The following is a 17,866-nucleotide window of genomic DNA, read 5'->3' on the forward strand; positions in this document are numbered from 1 at the left end:
AGTTATGAGTTTTTTGCATGTTTAGATAAACGTATCAGTAAATGTATTATTTTTCTTGCATGTATCTTTTTACAAATTTCACTATTTTTTTCTTCATGGCTTTTTATGTTCATGCTTCATATTCATACTCAATGCGTTCTTCCGTAATAATGTTAAGACGTATATGCTTTATGCTTTCGTGGTTTGTTTAATATACGTAATATGAAAGATATGACTTTATTGTGGGTGCTTAGTTAGTAGATCATTGTTACATTGCATGTGATGATATGACGTTTAGTCGAATAAGATGTGCTATGTTTACTATGCTTTCCATGACAACAAATTTAAAGCATGATTAATTTTGATACAGCTATTGTCAGTTTTAAATCATAATAGTTATTAACAATATATATGTCATTTCAATTGTATTTACTCTTCTTTGCTTTTAAGTTATTCTTACTTAAGAATTATCTTATCTGATTATAGTATTATTTGTATGTCGAAAATCATTAATTATTACACATAACATACATAATATTCAAGATTATCATTAACATCACACTCCTTTAAAGCGTTCCATTCTAAGACTTCAAACTTGATTCGTGTGGATATTTCAGGGGCTCTATGACTGAAATATGTCAACGATTTGCTTTCATGTTTCATAAAAATTATATGGAATTGTAAAGACCGCTAGATTTAATGTGCATTGCATAATATCTTAGTAATAATTAATCTCTTGACACTTTCAATTTGTCAATTTCAGCGGCATAATATTTAACAATGTCAAATGAAAACCACTTTATATTAATATGTATGCTGCTTCTCCGTGTTGATTTCTATTCAAACTTTCTTTCTTACCTCTAGTTCAAATACTTAATTCTCTATTTAGCTTAGAAAAAACCTCTAGAATGATTTTGACCTTTAACCGTGTTTCAATTCCGTTTAGGCCTTCTGTTTTGTGACTCCCAAGCATGTTATTTTGTAGTTTGTCAAATTTTATGTCTGAAGCTTGACTAATGATGGTAACTAGTAACTTAAAAACATAAATAAGATTAAAAAAGCTAGTTCGTAAAAAAGTCCAATCAAATAATTTTACTGCAGATGTTAAATGCGACGAAGGATGATCAGAACCACAACCAATATAATGCTGCAATGAGTACAACAAACTTAGCAAAAAACAGAAACAAAGATGTTCTACCCAGTAAGTTATGATGTTCTTTTTTAAATATTTTGCTTGAGGAGAGCGACGAGATATATTCACAGTCTTAATTTTGTGTATTTAAAACTATAAAAAACATTAATTTTGGAACAAAAGGTTCTTTTCAAACAATACCATCAGTTTCTGATTGTAGATCAAATGAAAAAAAAACATGTTACTTCATAATTGTGTCAAATTTAATGTTGATGGTCTGACAAATAAACTAATTTCCTGACTTCAATTACAAGTAGAGATGTTAGGTAAACGTCATGACACGTCAACGAAACAAAATTAGTTGAAGTAAAAAGATATATGTAACTTTAAAATAATTTAGATTTATAGAGATTACGTCAATTATGATAATAAAACGATAGTAGATTTTTTTTTTTTCAATTTCTGTAAATCTAAATCGATTAATCATTCACCATACCTACTGGGTTTTGTTATCTAATCAACGTGTGGTTTGTTCGATCTAAGTTATTCATCGGTCAAATTTTGATCGTAACATCATGTTTTCGTGCTTTCCTCCTAAAAACCACGTCACATAGAACCCACACATCTCTCTCGAAGAGAAGAATGAAGATGGTGTAGATCTGCGTATCGTTTAAAAATCATTAGAGAAACAGATTCCATTACCAAATATCGTGCAATAAAATATTTATAAACTCTCGACAGTTATATTTAAAAAAAAATTATAACGATCGGCAAGCCATGCGTTTCAAATGTGAGAAATTACCTCTTTCGATTGAATGAATAGCGTATCACACTTGATGCAGTGAAAAAATCTATATATATCTAGCATAATACCTGTCCCAAGTTAGGTCCACTGACCTTTTTAAGTCTTGTATGATTTTTTATTTTAGTGACTTGTGTATAATTTGGAGTTTAGTATGACGTCAATTTTCACTGAACTAGAATACATATTTGTTTAGGGGCCAGCTGAAGAACGCGTCCGGTTGAGAGAATTCCTCGCTGCATTGAAGACCCACTGTTGGCCTTTGGCTGTTGTCTGCTCTATGGTCGTGTTGTTGTCTTTTTGACATATTCCACATTTTCAATTTTATATCTTAAATAAAAAAAAAATATCAATGCCATCAATTGTCAATTTCATCACTCATTATGTATTATTAAATGCTATAAGTAACATATTTTGTGATTTTAGTGGATGACAAGCGAGTTTATCTTGTATCCTATGGGAAAGGGAGATCAGATTATATCAATGCAGTACAAGTACCTGTAAGTTTTATAAATCTCAGCATTTTCAGTGATTACAGTTATTTCTTTAGCGTTCAAACACCTCAGTCTGAAACCGTCAAACATCTGCTTTCTGTGAATATTTTTTTCCCTGTTTAAATATAATTCGATATATTAACAAAAAGGTAGTTTACATACCAGATATTTGAACGGTGGTATAAACATTTTACAGTGACTTGTAGGATTAATACCAAAATATAAAATGCAGACAACAGACAGAAATATAACAAAGTATATTCAAGTATCACAAATTAAGAAGCACATGTTTATGTATACATAAAAGCCTAGCACAGTTTTATCATCTGATTTTGTAAAGGAAAAAGAGATTATGTATGCGGGTTTTGATTATTGTGTCGATTTTAGATTTTTATACAGTGACATAACGAAAGCACTGTTACAAAAAAATGGGAATATTATGTTACTTGATACTTATTATTAGAAAACAATGCTAAGTGTTGCACATTTCAGAGGTAAAATACGGACGTTTTGAACTTACAAAAGGCTTTATATCTTTACAAGGTTTCGTTTTATTTAATTGTCATAAACGACAAATGAAACTCAAGTATTGTCAACCAATTGATTTATTTTAAAACAAGGTATTATTATTTATTTAATATTATTTTTCGTTTGTTACATTTGTAATGACCTATGGTCAAATGTTACAATTGTGTATTCAAGTCTTACACCAAGTTTGTTGGATACATTACCACACAGCTACCATTACCAGATACTAAGGTAGATTTCTGGACAATGATACGGGACCACAGCTCTTCCACCATTGTACTGATTATTAACGACGCCAACGAGGTTCGAAATACATTTTATACTAAAGTGAACTAAGAGCAGTGTTTCATAAATGGGGCGTACAGTTGTATACTCTTTTGACACTGGTATTCAAGTTTTATATAGATAATATGTTTCGTACTTTTATTAGTTTTTTGGCTTTTATAATGAATCTGACTGTGTCACTTTTTCTACTCAAGAAGTTGAAGTAAAAATATGCGCTAAGTAAAGTTGTGATCACATTTAAAACTTTGAATTTTTCGAAAACTAAGGATTTTCTTATCCCAGGCATAGATTACCTTAGCCGTATTTGGCACAACTTTTTGGAATTTTGGATCCTCAATGCTCTTCAACTTTGTACTTATTTGGCTTTATAAATATTTTGATATGAGCGTCACTGATGAGTCTTATGTAGACGAAACGCGCGTCTGGCGTACTAAATTATGATCCTGGTACCTTTGATACCTATTTACACCACTGGGTCGATGCCACTGCTGGTGGACGTTTCGTCCCCGAGAGTATCACCAGCCCAGTACTCAACACTTCGGTGTTGACATGAATATCAATAATGTGGTCATTTTTATAAATTTCCTGTTTACAAAACTTTGAATTTTTCGAAAACTAAGGATTTTCTTATCCCAGGCATAGATTACCTTAGCCGTATTTGGCACAACCTTTTGGAATTTTGGACCCTCAATGCTCTTCAACTTTGTACTTATTTGGCTTTATAAACATTTTGATATGAGCGTCACTGATGAGTCTTATGTAGACGAAACGCGCGTCTGGCGTACTAAATTATAATCCTGGTACCTTTGATAACTATTGTTACAATTCAAGTCTATTTCATATATCAATCTTTATTTTTGTGTATGTGTGGTTCTTATAAGACCAACAATATCACATGTTCATTTTTATAATATATTTAAGGCTGACTTGTTGTACTCACAATCGGGTGATGATTTGACTGTTGGTCCATTCGGTATAAAGATATCTGCACGAAAAAAAGGCGAAAATGACATCACAAAGATAAACATGGTTCTCTCTAGAAAGGTAAGATATGCTACTTTTTATACTGCATAAAAACCTATAAATGGTCACGACATCGAAAAGAAACGGAAAATATTATTCGGAAAATAATGAATGTATTTCTCAATGCATAGCTTTAATTCCTTTAGCGAATTTTGCTATTGATTGGTCCTTTTTGATTTAGCAGTTCTTTAACGTTTACATTATGTTTTGGAATTTCAAATTCTTTTGGCTTTAAACATAAAAATGATGTGATAATAGTTTAAAAACGCATCTGTACAAACGTGTACTGTAAATGTTATTATTGAAGCCTAATTCAAAACGTACAGTTACAAACTGACAAATCAAATGTTTCAACAAATACTCGCCTTTGTCTGTCTGAACACGTACTTGATAAAACCGTATGATTAATGTTTTGTTGTACACGACATTTTTTGAATGACATTCTTTGTGTTCGTTTGAGGTCAAAAGTAGGGAAATCACAAATAATGCACATTTATGAGCATCAAACAAAAAAGAGCAAAATTGAAAATATATCATAAATTCAAATGTTTATTTTTGTATAGGATGACAAGCCGAGACAAATAGTATTGTTTCAAGCCATCTGTAACAGTATACCTGACCCTGCTGTACTCGGTAAACTTGCTGACCTTATTTCAACACGTGCAACTATGTCAAATGATCCGATAACCGTTGTAAGCAGGTATAAAGAATGCATCTTATTCGTCTGTAACATGAAATTGTTTTTCTTTAACGGTTAAATGTTAGACATATCAAAAGAATAGTAAATGAAAGGTTAAGAATAAAATTATTGGAAAGAATAATATCATTTGCCTCAATGGTGAAGGTGAAAATGCTGATGTAATATTTTGCTGTAAATTGGAATTTTGAACTCCTATTTAATCATATTCAGACGATTCGTTTCTCGGAAAAAAATGCCAAAAATGATTCTGATTACTAGTAAGTGAAAAGAGTGGAAGTGAAAACTGTCATCAGTTGCTGTTGTTTTTTTTTTTACCTCAATGATAACATTTATGTTTTCCTGTGAACTTATAGGGAAAAATTGTTTTTGTCGCCCTTCTAACATCCGTACAGCTGCCAATGTACTGACACTATATTTTACACTTTTACATACGGGAATGCCTGTATTAAGGCCAGACAATTCTTGTCTATTCGTTTCATGTGTTTGAACTTTTTATCTTGCCAGGTCATAAGGTATTCGGTTTTGAATTTTTCTTTGAGTTTCGAATGTCTTATTTGATGTACTTCTCTATATCTTATCTAATGGTATTGCTATTTTGTTAACACAGTGACGGTGCCAAGAATTGTGGATTGTTTTGTGTTTTCACTAATGCTGTCGCCAGTATGCAGATTGACAACAATGCAGACATCTTCCAACTTGTGAGACTTCTACAACTGAGACGTCCCGAGTTCTTCACAGACTTTGTAAGTACAAACATTAAAATACACACTTATTTACTGACTCTGACTGACAGACATTTCATTGATTATTCATAGATGTATTTTTCTTTTCAACGTGTTATCACGATTAACATACTTTGAATAATTCTTATTTTTCTTTCTTTTGGAGCATCAATATTTAATAAGAAGATGTGGTATGATTACAAGTAAGACAATTTCCAACATCGTCAAAATGATGATCATTTAAGCAACTATCGGTCACTGCACTGTCTTTAAAATAAGCTTGAAGAGAAAAAACTCCAGTCGACTGAAAACTAAATACTTTGTTAAAAAAAAATCACAGAAAACATTAGACGAATTTAGGTAATCTAACAGGGCTTGGTCAACTAGTAAACGTGTTTCTCATCTCGAATCGAGATATTCTGTCAAACAGATATTCGACGTTTAAAAAATATTTATATTACGCATTATCATTTTTCATTCATTATGAATAAATCATTTTGTTTTTGCAGGAGGAATACAAGAGATGTTATGAAGCTTTGCAAGTTCACCTGGAGTCTGCAAATGTTTATGCTAATTTCTAGTTTTAAACAAATTCATGAAAAGACTGAGTAAAAACGAAGTGTAATGTGTCATTATTAATTGTCTATTTGTAAATATTGCTGCATACATTCTGCACATGTTGTTGTACTACAGCAGATGGCAAACTGTTGGAAATTGATACTCGATGTTTTATTTTCTTGTAGTTGTATTGGTAAATTGTTAAGCAACTACATATTGTTTGTTTTCAAAATTGATCGTAATATATAGTCAACAACAACAATGTTAAGATAAATGAAGTCAAATCAAGTATTACGCTAATGACATCATAAACCATTTATCTTAAATCATTTAAGGTTTTTAATAAAAGTCATTAGCCCTTATTGCTTTATTTAGACATTTTCGAATAAAATGTATTACACTTGTTGCTGTACCAGTTTTTGCACAAAACAAAAGTTCAATGTTTATGTAAATATCCATTAAAATCTGAATTTAACAATACATCAATACATTAACTTTGATTTCGCTTAAAATTGCTATAAAATGCGTGGTTAATTTACATTTTGTTTATATATTATTTACTTTACTCAAGTACGCCAGACCAACATGCATGTGCTTGACTTAATTGGACAACAGTATTAGCTTAGCATTCATTAAATTTCATTATCACATATTTGTAACGAATACGTCGGGTTTTGCATATGCAATAACCTCAAAATTGCCCGGGGCAAAATAGAGGATATTGATATTGTGCCCTGATTCTAAATGACGTCACGTCATTGTATCCCTAACGACACGTGTGTGATCAAATGTTTAAGGTTTTACCTTTTATCTTTCTTTAAATTGTTATAATTGACCTTTTTTTCTCTATTCTGCAGAACATAAATATGTGATAAAAATATTATAACATGTCTTTTCCATATTGGCCCTGGTATCATCCTTCGACCCATATCGGCCCTCGGCTAAAGCCTCGAGGCTGATATGGGAGTCTCGGGATGATACCAGGACCAATATGGAAAAGGGCATGTTATAACCTATACTTACATAGATTTTTCATTTTGATCTCATTCATAGTCTTATTTCTTTAAACATTTTATCTATTCAATCCGAGTAACCCATATTCATTTTTCTCTAACTTTTGTGCTATTTTCACATTTCCTGACCGGTGTGAGAAAAATATTTCTCCTCACTAGTGAAAAATCTGTTCTCGGCAAATGATAAGTCGAAATTTGATTATGACGTCTAAATGTTTTGTTTTCTTCTGAATTTTCCTATTGTGACGTCATGAAAAAAGGCGACCATGCCTGATGACGTCGCATATAAAGAACACAAATTTCTGAAAATCTTTGAAAAGGAAGGATAAAAATCATTAGAGAAACAGATTCCTACACCATAACTCGTGTATTACGATATTTCTCCACTCTCGACAGTTAAATTTTAGTTATTTAAAGAGCTCGGCAAGCCTCGCGCTTTAAATAATAAAATGTAACTGTCTCGAGTGGAGAAATATCGTAATACACTTGTTGCAGTGTAGGAATCTATATGTATACACTACGTACTGTGATATTTCTAAGAATATATTTATAGGTGGATAGCAAATTTCAGTCTAACGGTACATTCTTTCATTTTATTTATCATTAGTATTTGATTAGTGGACAGATACACATTCAAATATATATTTTCACTTGCATCAGTTATGGATAAATTTCAAAGGTTGGTTTACTTAATAAAAAAAACATGCCTTTCCTACAGATGAGTGGGGATGTGGTTATTTCTTTTTTCGAAATGAACTGTATTCACTTACAATGAAATCCTGTATTATTCCATTAGCATCTTTTGACAAAATAACGTTTTTTTTATTTTAGAAATTTTCCCTTTCTTAGCAAAAATATACCAACTTAACCTGCATATGAAATATTCATTTCCTAATTCATTCGGTTTTCAAGAGCTTTCAGCTGCTACGAAATGTCTGCGCAGAGAGTTGAGGAACCGTGGTTTTGTCAAATAACGTCTAGTTTGCTTTTCATAAATAGCCCTTTTTGATAAATTTTCCACTCCAAAAATAATCTATGATTGTCTTCAAATAGAGATTTTAGGTATTGACGTTGTTTATCATATCTATTACGTGTAATGTGGTTATATCTATTCGTATTTGTGTATTTTCAACCTCAAGTGTTCAGTCTTTTTGTTTGGTAATATCGGTTTGGTATTGCTTAATTTTTATGGTCATGTTTTTTTATTATGGCAGAATTGCTTTCAATTTGATTATTTGCATTGTGCTTTTACGCCATTTGGTTTTCCTATGCTGAAATAGTTACTTGTTTTATTGGGATTAAGATTATAACACAATGTTTACTGCTATACACCATATTTTTTACCTAGTATGGTTCTTTATTTTTCTTACACTTTGTTGTTGTCAAGAAGGTAGATTTCGATGCATCTGTCATATACTTGTAAGTGAGAGCTCTCTATAAAACCGACATTTGCTTAGTAAGGAAATACTTGTTTCAAGTTAGACATATGACAGCTGGTCTTCCTTCGGTTGATGTGTTAAGGTTAAGAGGATGTTTTGTTTTCTTGGGAGTTTAGTATTTGTATTATATTTCTTTTACTACATTTGTACTTTAAAAATCAATATTCCAACAAATGATTATTTTGAAATGGTAGCACCAAAAACAGTAACACTTCTAGTAAAAATACAACCAATAGCATTTTATATATTAATTTATGGCTCTATTCTTGGCTCATAACATGACTAAATCACAAGTTATATATTAATTTCTCATGCAATCTGTAGGGGCTGTTATTATGTTACTGTCATGTGTGAGTGTGATTACCGAGGTAAAATAACCACGTGTATGTAAGTTCTAGGGAATGTATTTATCATAGCATAAGATAAAAGCTATCAAAATCCAATATCAACGTAGGCTATCGCAAAAATTAACAGTATGTACTTTTTTATGTACATGTGTATATAACACAAAAACAATGTTAATCTTGTGGAGAGTTGTCTCATTGGCAATCATACCATATCTTCTTGTTTTATATTAATAACAGTTTACATGACACTTATGATTCTATGTGTACGGTGTTTATGATTTATTTACTTGTTAGTGTATACCTTGCTTTTGTTTTTCTTATACAATTTGTTCAATTTCTTTTTTTGTATTTAGATAGTTATAAATAAAGTTGGCTTTTGCTTATTTCAATTATGTTTTTTTCCTTATATGATATATGCAGTCTACCACAAAATTCAAAAATGATATCGCTTATAAACGCCCTGACATAACACAATGTTACACATATACAAATGATAACCAATAGATTACAGGCTTCTAACGTGTGACCTGCTTTTACAAAAATGTAACTTGTAAACAGGTTTTCAAGCACTCAACGATAACCCCTCACCGAGACAGTGGTCTAACAACACAAAATACAAATAAATTATGAAAATCAGTTTAAAAGGACCGAACAGTTTAGTTAAAAAACAACATAACAAACAAATGCATGAAATACTAAAGAAAAAAAAAGTACCGATATTAGAGATCTCAACAGATCGATAAAATTTCATGTATCTTATCTTATTCTACTGTCTCTAACGTAACATTGACATAAATAAAACCAATAGAAGTATACTGCTTTTCAAAGATCATAAATTGATATAACTAAAAGAAATCCGGATCGCAAAAACCAAAACTGAGAGAAACACAAAAACTATGAGAGGAAAACAACGGAACAACAGAAACACTGAACTGCTTCAAAAACAAACGCCAACATACATGGAAACAGAAACTATTTGATATCAACTGCCATATTCCTTAATTAGTTCAGGACATAAACATTAGAATGTTATATTCGTTGGTTAACTAGAATCTACTACTTCACTTTTGAAAAGATCAGAGCGAAAAATGTGAGACATACATTTTGTTTTCAGTGTTAAATTCGAGTCTCATGTTAATTGATTTCTCTTCTTCCATTCATTTTTTATGGAATCGATGGTATGTTAAGGTTTTTAAATGTTTTCTGTTTAAATTAGAACTTAATATTGAAAAAAAATTGGCATCATATCGAGTTACTAGACATGTGCACGAAAAGAATCGCAAGAAATATCTAAGTTTTGTCAATAATCTAATAATCGTCACTATAGAAACCTTTTAAACTTTACGATGACCGGAGGGAAACTATTTCAATAACCTTTTGAATTAAAAATTGAATCAATCATATAATGTTAAGTACAAAAAAAAAGAAATTGCTTTATAATCTATTAAATAGATTTGTTATTTTAGGAGTTCATTGAAGAACATAGAAATCGATTGACCTTAAATTCACAAAGCAAACTGTTGTTTGAAAATAAAATTAACCTAAACATATCATTCTCAAACTTTGTTAGAATCATATACATAATTTCAAGTCGATACAATTTTGAATCGAAATGCAAAATTGCAATGTCGTGTATCGTTTATATAAGGAATCATTCTAAAGAAGGAAACACTTATATTTTGCTAAAAGAGAAGCTGAAGATGCCAGAGAAACAGTCACAATCATAGGTCGAAAGTAAACTGACAACACCATGGATAACAAATAAAAAGGCAAAAAGACAAATAATATTACACAAGAAACAACATAGAAAGCTGAAGACTGAGCAACACGAACCCCACCAAAAACTGGGGGTGATCTGAGGTGCTCCGAAAGGATGAGCTGATCCTGCTCCACATGTGGCACACGCTGTGTTGCTCATATTCTTAAACATCCGGTAAATAGTCTAATTCGGTAAGTCACAATCATGGTGAAAAGAGAATTGGATTGTAAATACGACATAAGGAACATATCCGATCTCATCTTTGAAACGGTTATTCCATAACGGTCAACCAACCGTAAAATTTACGAAGGGCTGATTTCAACTTCACCATTTGAAATTATTGTTTTAATAGCTTTCTTATGAGCAGCAACCCTCTATCAAGGAACTCATGCTAGGAAATACAAGTCCAGGACATAGTTTAAATTTGTATATTTATACTCCTTATGCAGGCGCTCCTAAAATGTTGCTACATAGAAATAGAAAATTTACAATGAGAAGCTGAAATCATCTCGTTTGTCGCAAAGTTTTGTTTTTAACCGACCTCCATTGTCAATTTCTAGTTTTAAGTCAATATATGAGACTTAACTGTATCTGTTGTATCCTCCTTTTTGATGGGATAGATGCGTTCAGCATAGTCACCAAATTTTTAATTATTTAGTTTGAAAACATCATCTATATAGCGGAAACTAAAGTTAAAATACATTGCTAAATTCTTATCGTTCTTCCTAGGAAGTTCCAATATGAAGTCAGCCTCATGACAATAAAGAAACAAGTCGACAAGAAGAGGGGCACACTTTTTTCTCGTTTGAATGCCGACAGTCTTTTGTGAAAAACACATCCTCCAAACGATGGCTATTAGACGTTTACTGCGTGGAGATGCTAGCAAGGTTTCCATGAGACTTGGTCCTGAAGCAAGCATTGACGACATCATTGATAAGATGGACAGTATATATGGATCTGTTGATGAGCCCGATTCTTTACTAAGCTAGTGCTATACTGCTAGACAGCAAGATGATGAAGACGTTGCAACATGGGCTTGTCGATTAGAGGAGATACTAAGCAAAGTCAAGAACAGAAAGAATATCACCGATGAAAACACCAACGACATGCTGACGTCCAAGTTTTTTGATGGATTAAGACCGGAGATGAAGAATAGTGTCCGCTACAAGAAAGATATCATCATAGTTTTTCATTCCTTAATGAAAGCTACAAGATAAATAGAGAATTAGCAAAACCTCAACCATCTTTGAAAAAGAAACAACCTATACATGCTACTAGTGAATCAACGACAACATTAGTAGAAAACAGGCAAATTTAACAACTAACATCTTTGGTGAAACTACTCTCACACGGTGTCAAGGCTTTAAAGGAAAATATAAATTTTGACCAACCATCTACTAATATTCATTGGTTAAGAAGAGATACATCATGGACACCACATAACCCAGATGAAACAACTATATACAGACCAATAGAACAAAAATAGAAGACACAAACAGAATGATTTCACATGTTGACGATGCAGACAGGTAGGACACTACGCCATAGACTGGACGGTACGACTTGATCATTCAAAAATGACTCAGCGTGCTCTTAACCTCCAACAATCATTCATCATGACACAGTCAACACAAATCCCTGAACAAAAATCATCTACATCAGGATTACTTGGTTCATCAAATAAAGTTACTATTAGTAGAATTAAATCAACAGCAATTTTCGACACATGTCCAACTGTATCAACGATAAGTGAGAGTTTTTACAATCAACACCTACAATCAACACCATAACAGTCACTCAGATTTCTTTTGAACATAGAATGCGCCGGTGAACAACGTCTACCTTACAAGGGTTACAATTAAGCTGACTTACAATTTAAAAGAGCAGCCTGGTTTATTCCCCATCATACCAAACAGCGAATATCATATACAGGTACCACTGCTTATCTGAAGTTATAAAGGTCATCAATCAATGACATGGTAAATGTTTTCTACACGATGCTTACCTGATAACACCATACTACTTAGCTTTCAGATGCATGACTTTAAAGAGAAAGAACTTGAAGGACAACATGACCGTTTGGTACTGGTAAAATCAGCAGAAAAAGCCGATTATCTTACAACCTAGAAGTAGTTATCAAAGCTTATAGCTATATGGACAAGATGTTATCGTATCCATCCACCGTGTTCAATCTGTATGCAACTTCAAACTCATTAATACCTTAAATTTTGTACCAACTATAATCACATTCGACCAGAATCAACGAGATAATATTCCAGTTCACATTCCGAACATTTCTACTAGAACATTTACCGTTGTACCTAGAGCTCTTTTATGTGAACTTCAATCAGTAACTATAATAACAGAACAAGTAAAACAACGATCAGATAGCTATAGGTATCTTCAAAGAAATACACTTACCGAACGATATGAAACTAGATGAACGAGGAAAGAACTTAATAAACTGATACAACGACATATTCTCCAAGAGCAACACAGACATTGTTTGTATGTCGTTAGTGACACAACATATAAATTTGACAGTTAACACTCCATTTAAGCAACGACACCAACAAATTACACCTTCAATGCTAGAAGAAGTCAGAGATCATCTTAAGCAATTTCTGTCAGCAGGCATCATAAGGCGTTCACATTTACCGTGGTTGTCTAACGTCGTCTAAGTACGGACGAAAGATGTGAAATTGCGCATATGAGTTGATTATCGCTAACTGAACCAGCTATTCATCAAATATGCCTACGCACTTCCGAGAGTTGAAGAATTCCTTGAGTCGCTATGTGGCAATGAGATATTTACAGTGCTTGATATGAAGTCAGGTTATCATCAGGAAACGAACAGCTTTCACTGTAGGATCTCTTGGTTTCTTCGTATTCAACCGATTGCCATTTAGATTAGCAAATTAACCAGTTACATATCAGCGTTTGAAGGAGGAATTTCTTGGTAATCTACATGCAAGAATTTGCTTCATCTATTTAGACGATCTAATCATCTTTTCGAAAACCTTGGACGAAAATCTAGATGGCCTCAAGAGCGTTTTCCAGCGTCTCCGAGAAAATGACCTAAAGCTATCTCCGAAGAATAATTGTTAATTCTTTCAAAGAAAGGTGAAGTACATTGGTCACATCGATACAGAGAAAGGAGTTGCACCGGAAACATTAATTGTCCAAGACCAAAACCACCCGAAGAAGTCCGCGAACTCCTAGGCGTCGTTGGCTACTACAGAAAGTTAATCAAAGATTTCTCAAAGATTACTCGTCCTTTGACAGCTTTGTTGCCTAAAAACAGGGGGGAAAATTAAACGGAAGAAACCAAAGAAAGATCACACGCAACAACCATGGCAATGGAATAGAGAACAAGAGAAAGCCTTTTAACAGTTTAAAAGCCTCCTTCATCACCGCCGATATTAAGCTTTCCCGAAACCGAACATCCATTTGAGCTCCACACCGACGCTTCTTTTAATGGACTTGAAGCTGTTCTTTATCAGACACGGAAAAGAAAACAACTATTGTTAGCTTAACCAAGCAGAGGCTTGCCAATATCAGAGAGAAACTATCCAGTACACAAACAAGAATTTCTGGCGTTAATATTGGCCGTCACTGAGAAATGTAAGGATTACCTATATGGCCAGAAGTTTACAGTCTACACAGATAACAACTCTCTGACTTAAGCACTTACCACAGCCAAGTTAGATGCCTCAGGACTTACAGCATTAGCCTCCTTCGATTTCAACATAGTTTATCGACCAGGAAAAACAACGCAGGTACTGATGGATTATCACATCTTCCTGATATTCACACCAAACCAGATAACATCTCAGATGAATCTGTCAAGGCCATATGTAGCTGAGTACAGCCAGGATCATATATAAGTCTTTATCGCACCAACCAGATGCTTTGGACAACATACATGATATGCAAAAAAAACACCAAATCAACATCACAGATGAGCGGATGAGCGACTCTACAATAAGATAAAGGACAGACAAAGTCAGTAATAAGATGAAACCCAGAAAGCATGATGTACCGTCGTCATCATTTCAGAACATGCTGCATAATAAATTTTGCAAGTTGAAGATCAAACGTGGTACATTATACAAAACAACTCCTGACAACGACCCTACTAAAGATCAACTTATACTACCAGCCTCTCAGATCGCAACAGGAATCAGATTAAAACAGAACAAAATGGGACACCAGGGAAGAGACAGGACGACATCATTAGTCAAAGATCGCTTCTTCCGGTATGGTATGACTAGAGATATTGAGCAGTGGATCTAGAGATGTCCAAGATGTATATGGCGTAAGACTGGAAACTGGTTCAAAAGATTGTTCATATTATATTGTACCAATATGTCATAGACATATATCATAGAATAGATTAATAGAATACTATAGTGAACAGATAACAACCTTTGTATGGTAAAAGGGGTTATGAATGACACTCGTTGATGAAGTATGATACATTCGACTTGTTTATAATACGCTTGGTTGATTAATTAGATAAACTATTTGATACGACTTATCAAAACCATGTATTTGTATTGGTTATATACAATTGCAAGTCTATTTCACACTATGAATGTCACCGCATTCTCATACTCAGTATAGATTATGGTACATGGAATAGAATATTATATGCGATGTTGTAACATTGTTATTTACGCCAGAATGATATTCATATGTTTCTAGTATAAGACTTTAATAAGACTGTCATATTGATAATTGTGATAACTATATGCTATTGTTATTGCAGGTTTATTTATTCCTTACGTTAACTTGTGTAATAAAGTGATGTCAAAGAAACATATACTTGTTGTTTATGGAACCCTTGTAAAACAAGATTATTATAATGGCGCCCAAAGACACATCTACGCTGTCACAATACATTTAACAAAGTTTGCACAAGTTTAAAAGTTGTACGCACAAGATTTAAAGTTGGGCGCATAAGTTTTAAAGTTGTTCGCACGAGTTTTAAAGAGTTGATTTTCTTAACGATCCGATACCAATTTCTTTCACTACAAAATCTTAATACTTGTCCACGTTGCCTATTCTTTCAAGATTATTCTAACTCATTATATTTAGATTTTTGTATTGACTTTGCATGTGACTTTTCAATCAGATTTTCTTTACGATCTTATATCAATTTCTATCCCGTCCAATCTACATACTTGACAGTGACCTTTTCTTTCACGATCATTTTCTCGGTATGCTGAATGACTGTCGTGATCGAATTTGTATCAATGATCTGAATAGAGGAAGCTGACGATTTACAACACTTCAAAGATTGGTAACACGTAAAGTAACGACAAAGTGGGGATACAAGTGTATATCACAGGGAAGTATTTCTTATAAGTTGATCGGGAAAATGTACTTAAGAAATCGTAACATTAATATACAAAACTACTTTATATAAAGATGGTTGATGAATCTTTTTATGAAGAAAAGTACATATTGACATGTACTTTTTTGGAATTTTACCCTTGACTTTGTAGCAAAAAAACAGCAACTTATTTTAAAAAAAATTCATGTGGTATAAATGCCGATTTATATTTTATGGTTCTACAATTAGTATCAGCTATTATGAGTGTCAATGTTTTACACACATTTAGACGACAGCATTACAAACTGAAACTTATATATTATAGGGCACTATTCAGTCACACAAATCCCTGTAAAATAATACGGCTATAGAGGTATATTTTAGCATTCAATAAAGCGCAGAGGTTTGGTGAGCCGCGGAACCGCAAATCTAGGATAAATCTCCAACATTCATAATATTGCAGACATATTGTCATTCATAAGTACTTTAGTGTATCTTTTATTTAAAAAAAAAACATAAGGATCATCGTTTGGTCATGCCTGCGTTTTGTTCAATTTGACTGGCTTCCTCAATAAGGATCCAACTCAAAATTCGTTCAACACATTTGCTTTGGCCTGCACATAAAAGATGAAACCTCCCCTACTTGTTCATCTTAGTCTGTGAAAACATGCAAAAGTTTTAATATGCTAATCAATGAATAGGTCGATATCTTGATATATATTGTTCTAATTTCGCCGTATTCAAAGAATGGTCCAGGTTTTTCATTAAATCATTTTATTTTTTTATTTATTTTACACTGGAATTTAACTGCTTTAGTCTTCGATAGGCACATTTTTTATGTGATGTTAACAGCTTATGCTTTACCCTCCTGAGCACCTGCAATCTCCCCTAATTTTTGATGGGGTTCGGGTTGCTTAATCTTTATTTTTCTATGTTGTGTTATGTGTACTATTGTTTTTCTGTTTGTCTGTTTTACATTCTTATTTACATTTTGTTGTTTTGATAGTGATATTAAGATGATAACACAATATTAACTCAGTGCTGTACCCCTATTTTTGACATTTTTTTACTCTTTGAGTATGTTTGTTTTGTTCATGCATCGTTGACAATGTAATGGAATTTGATACGACTGTCATACAAGTGAGAGGTTTAGCTAGCTATAAAACCAGGTTCAATCCACCATTTTCTACATTAGAGAATGCATGTACCAAGTCAGGAATATGACAGTTGTTATTCATTCGTTTGATGTGTTTGGACTTTTGATTTTGCCTTTTGATTTTGGATTTTCCTTTTTGAATTTTCGTCGGAGTTCAGTATTTTTGTGTTTTTACTTTTTATCCATGGCGTTGAATTTTATTTTCTATTAATGAGTTTGAATGTCCCTCTGGTATCTTTAGTCCCTCTTGTATTGGTTAAATAGGGTAACGCATTAACAACACATACATGTATAGAAAATATTAAAAAAAATAACCTCTCATAAATACAATAAAACGCACATGTAATATATCAGAATACTTTCTCTGATGAACAAATAAATATCCGAATTGTAAATAGTTAAAGCCTCAATTAAAGCAAGCAAATGACACATATTTTCATATCTCAGTATAATTTGCATTTATTCACAACAATTTTAAAAAAAGTTAGTGGTTTGGAACAAGATCGGAGAGTTATGAAATTAAGTTTCAAAACACTGCAGAATCATAATTGTAGGATTATTATGAAACTGATACACCTTAACTTGGGACAT

General features: G+C 32.7%; 1 protein-coding gene across 1 annotated transcript in view; it reads left to right on the forward strand.

Annotated features, from left to right (window-relative positions):
• Positions 1-9,382, forward strand: part of LOC143082230 (receptor-type tyrosine-protein phosphatase gamma-like) — a 33,055-nt gene extending 23,673 nt beyond the window's left edge. Inside the window, exons 14-20 of the mRNA XM_076257814.1 lie at positions 1,081-1,180; positions 2,340-2,413; positions 3,110-3,238; positions 4,142-4,264; positions 4,807-4,943; positions 5,551-5,686; positions 6,175-9,382. Of these exons, the coding sequence (XP_076113929.1) occupies positions 1,081-1,180; positions 2,340-2,413; positions 3,110-3,238; positions 4,142-4,264; positions 4,807-4,943; positions 5,551-5,686; positions 6,175-6,246 (771 nt within the window). The 3' untranslated portion in view covers positions 6,247-9,382. The remainder of the gene's footprint in view (positions 1-1,080; positions 1,181-2,339; positions 2,414-3,109; positions 3,239-4,141; positions 4,265-4,806; positions 4,944-5,550; positions 5,687-6,174) is intronic.
• Positions 9,383-17,866: the final 8,484 nt, after the last annotated feature.

Source organism: Mytilus galloprovincialis, chromosome 7 (genome assembly GCF_965363235.1).
Source record: "Mytilus galloprovincialis chromosome 7, xbMytGall1.hap1.1, whole genome shotgun sequence".
Taxonomy (NCBI): Eukaryota; Metazoa; Mollusca; class Bivalvia; order Mytilida; family Mytilidae; genus Mytilus; species Mytilus galloprovincialis.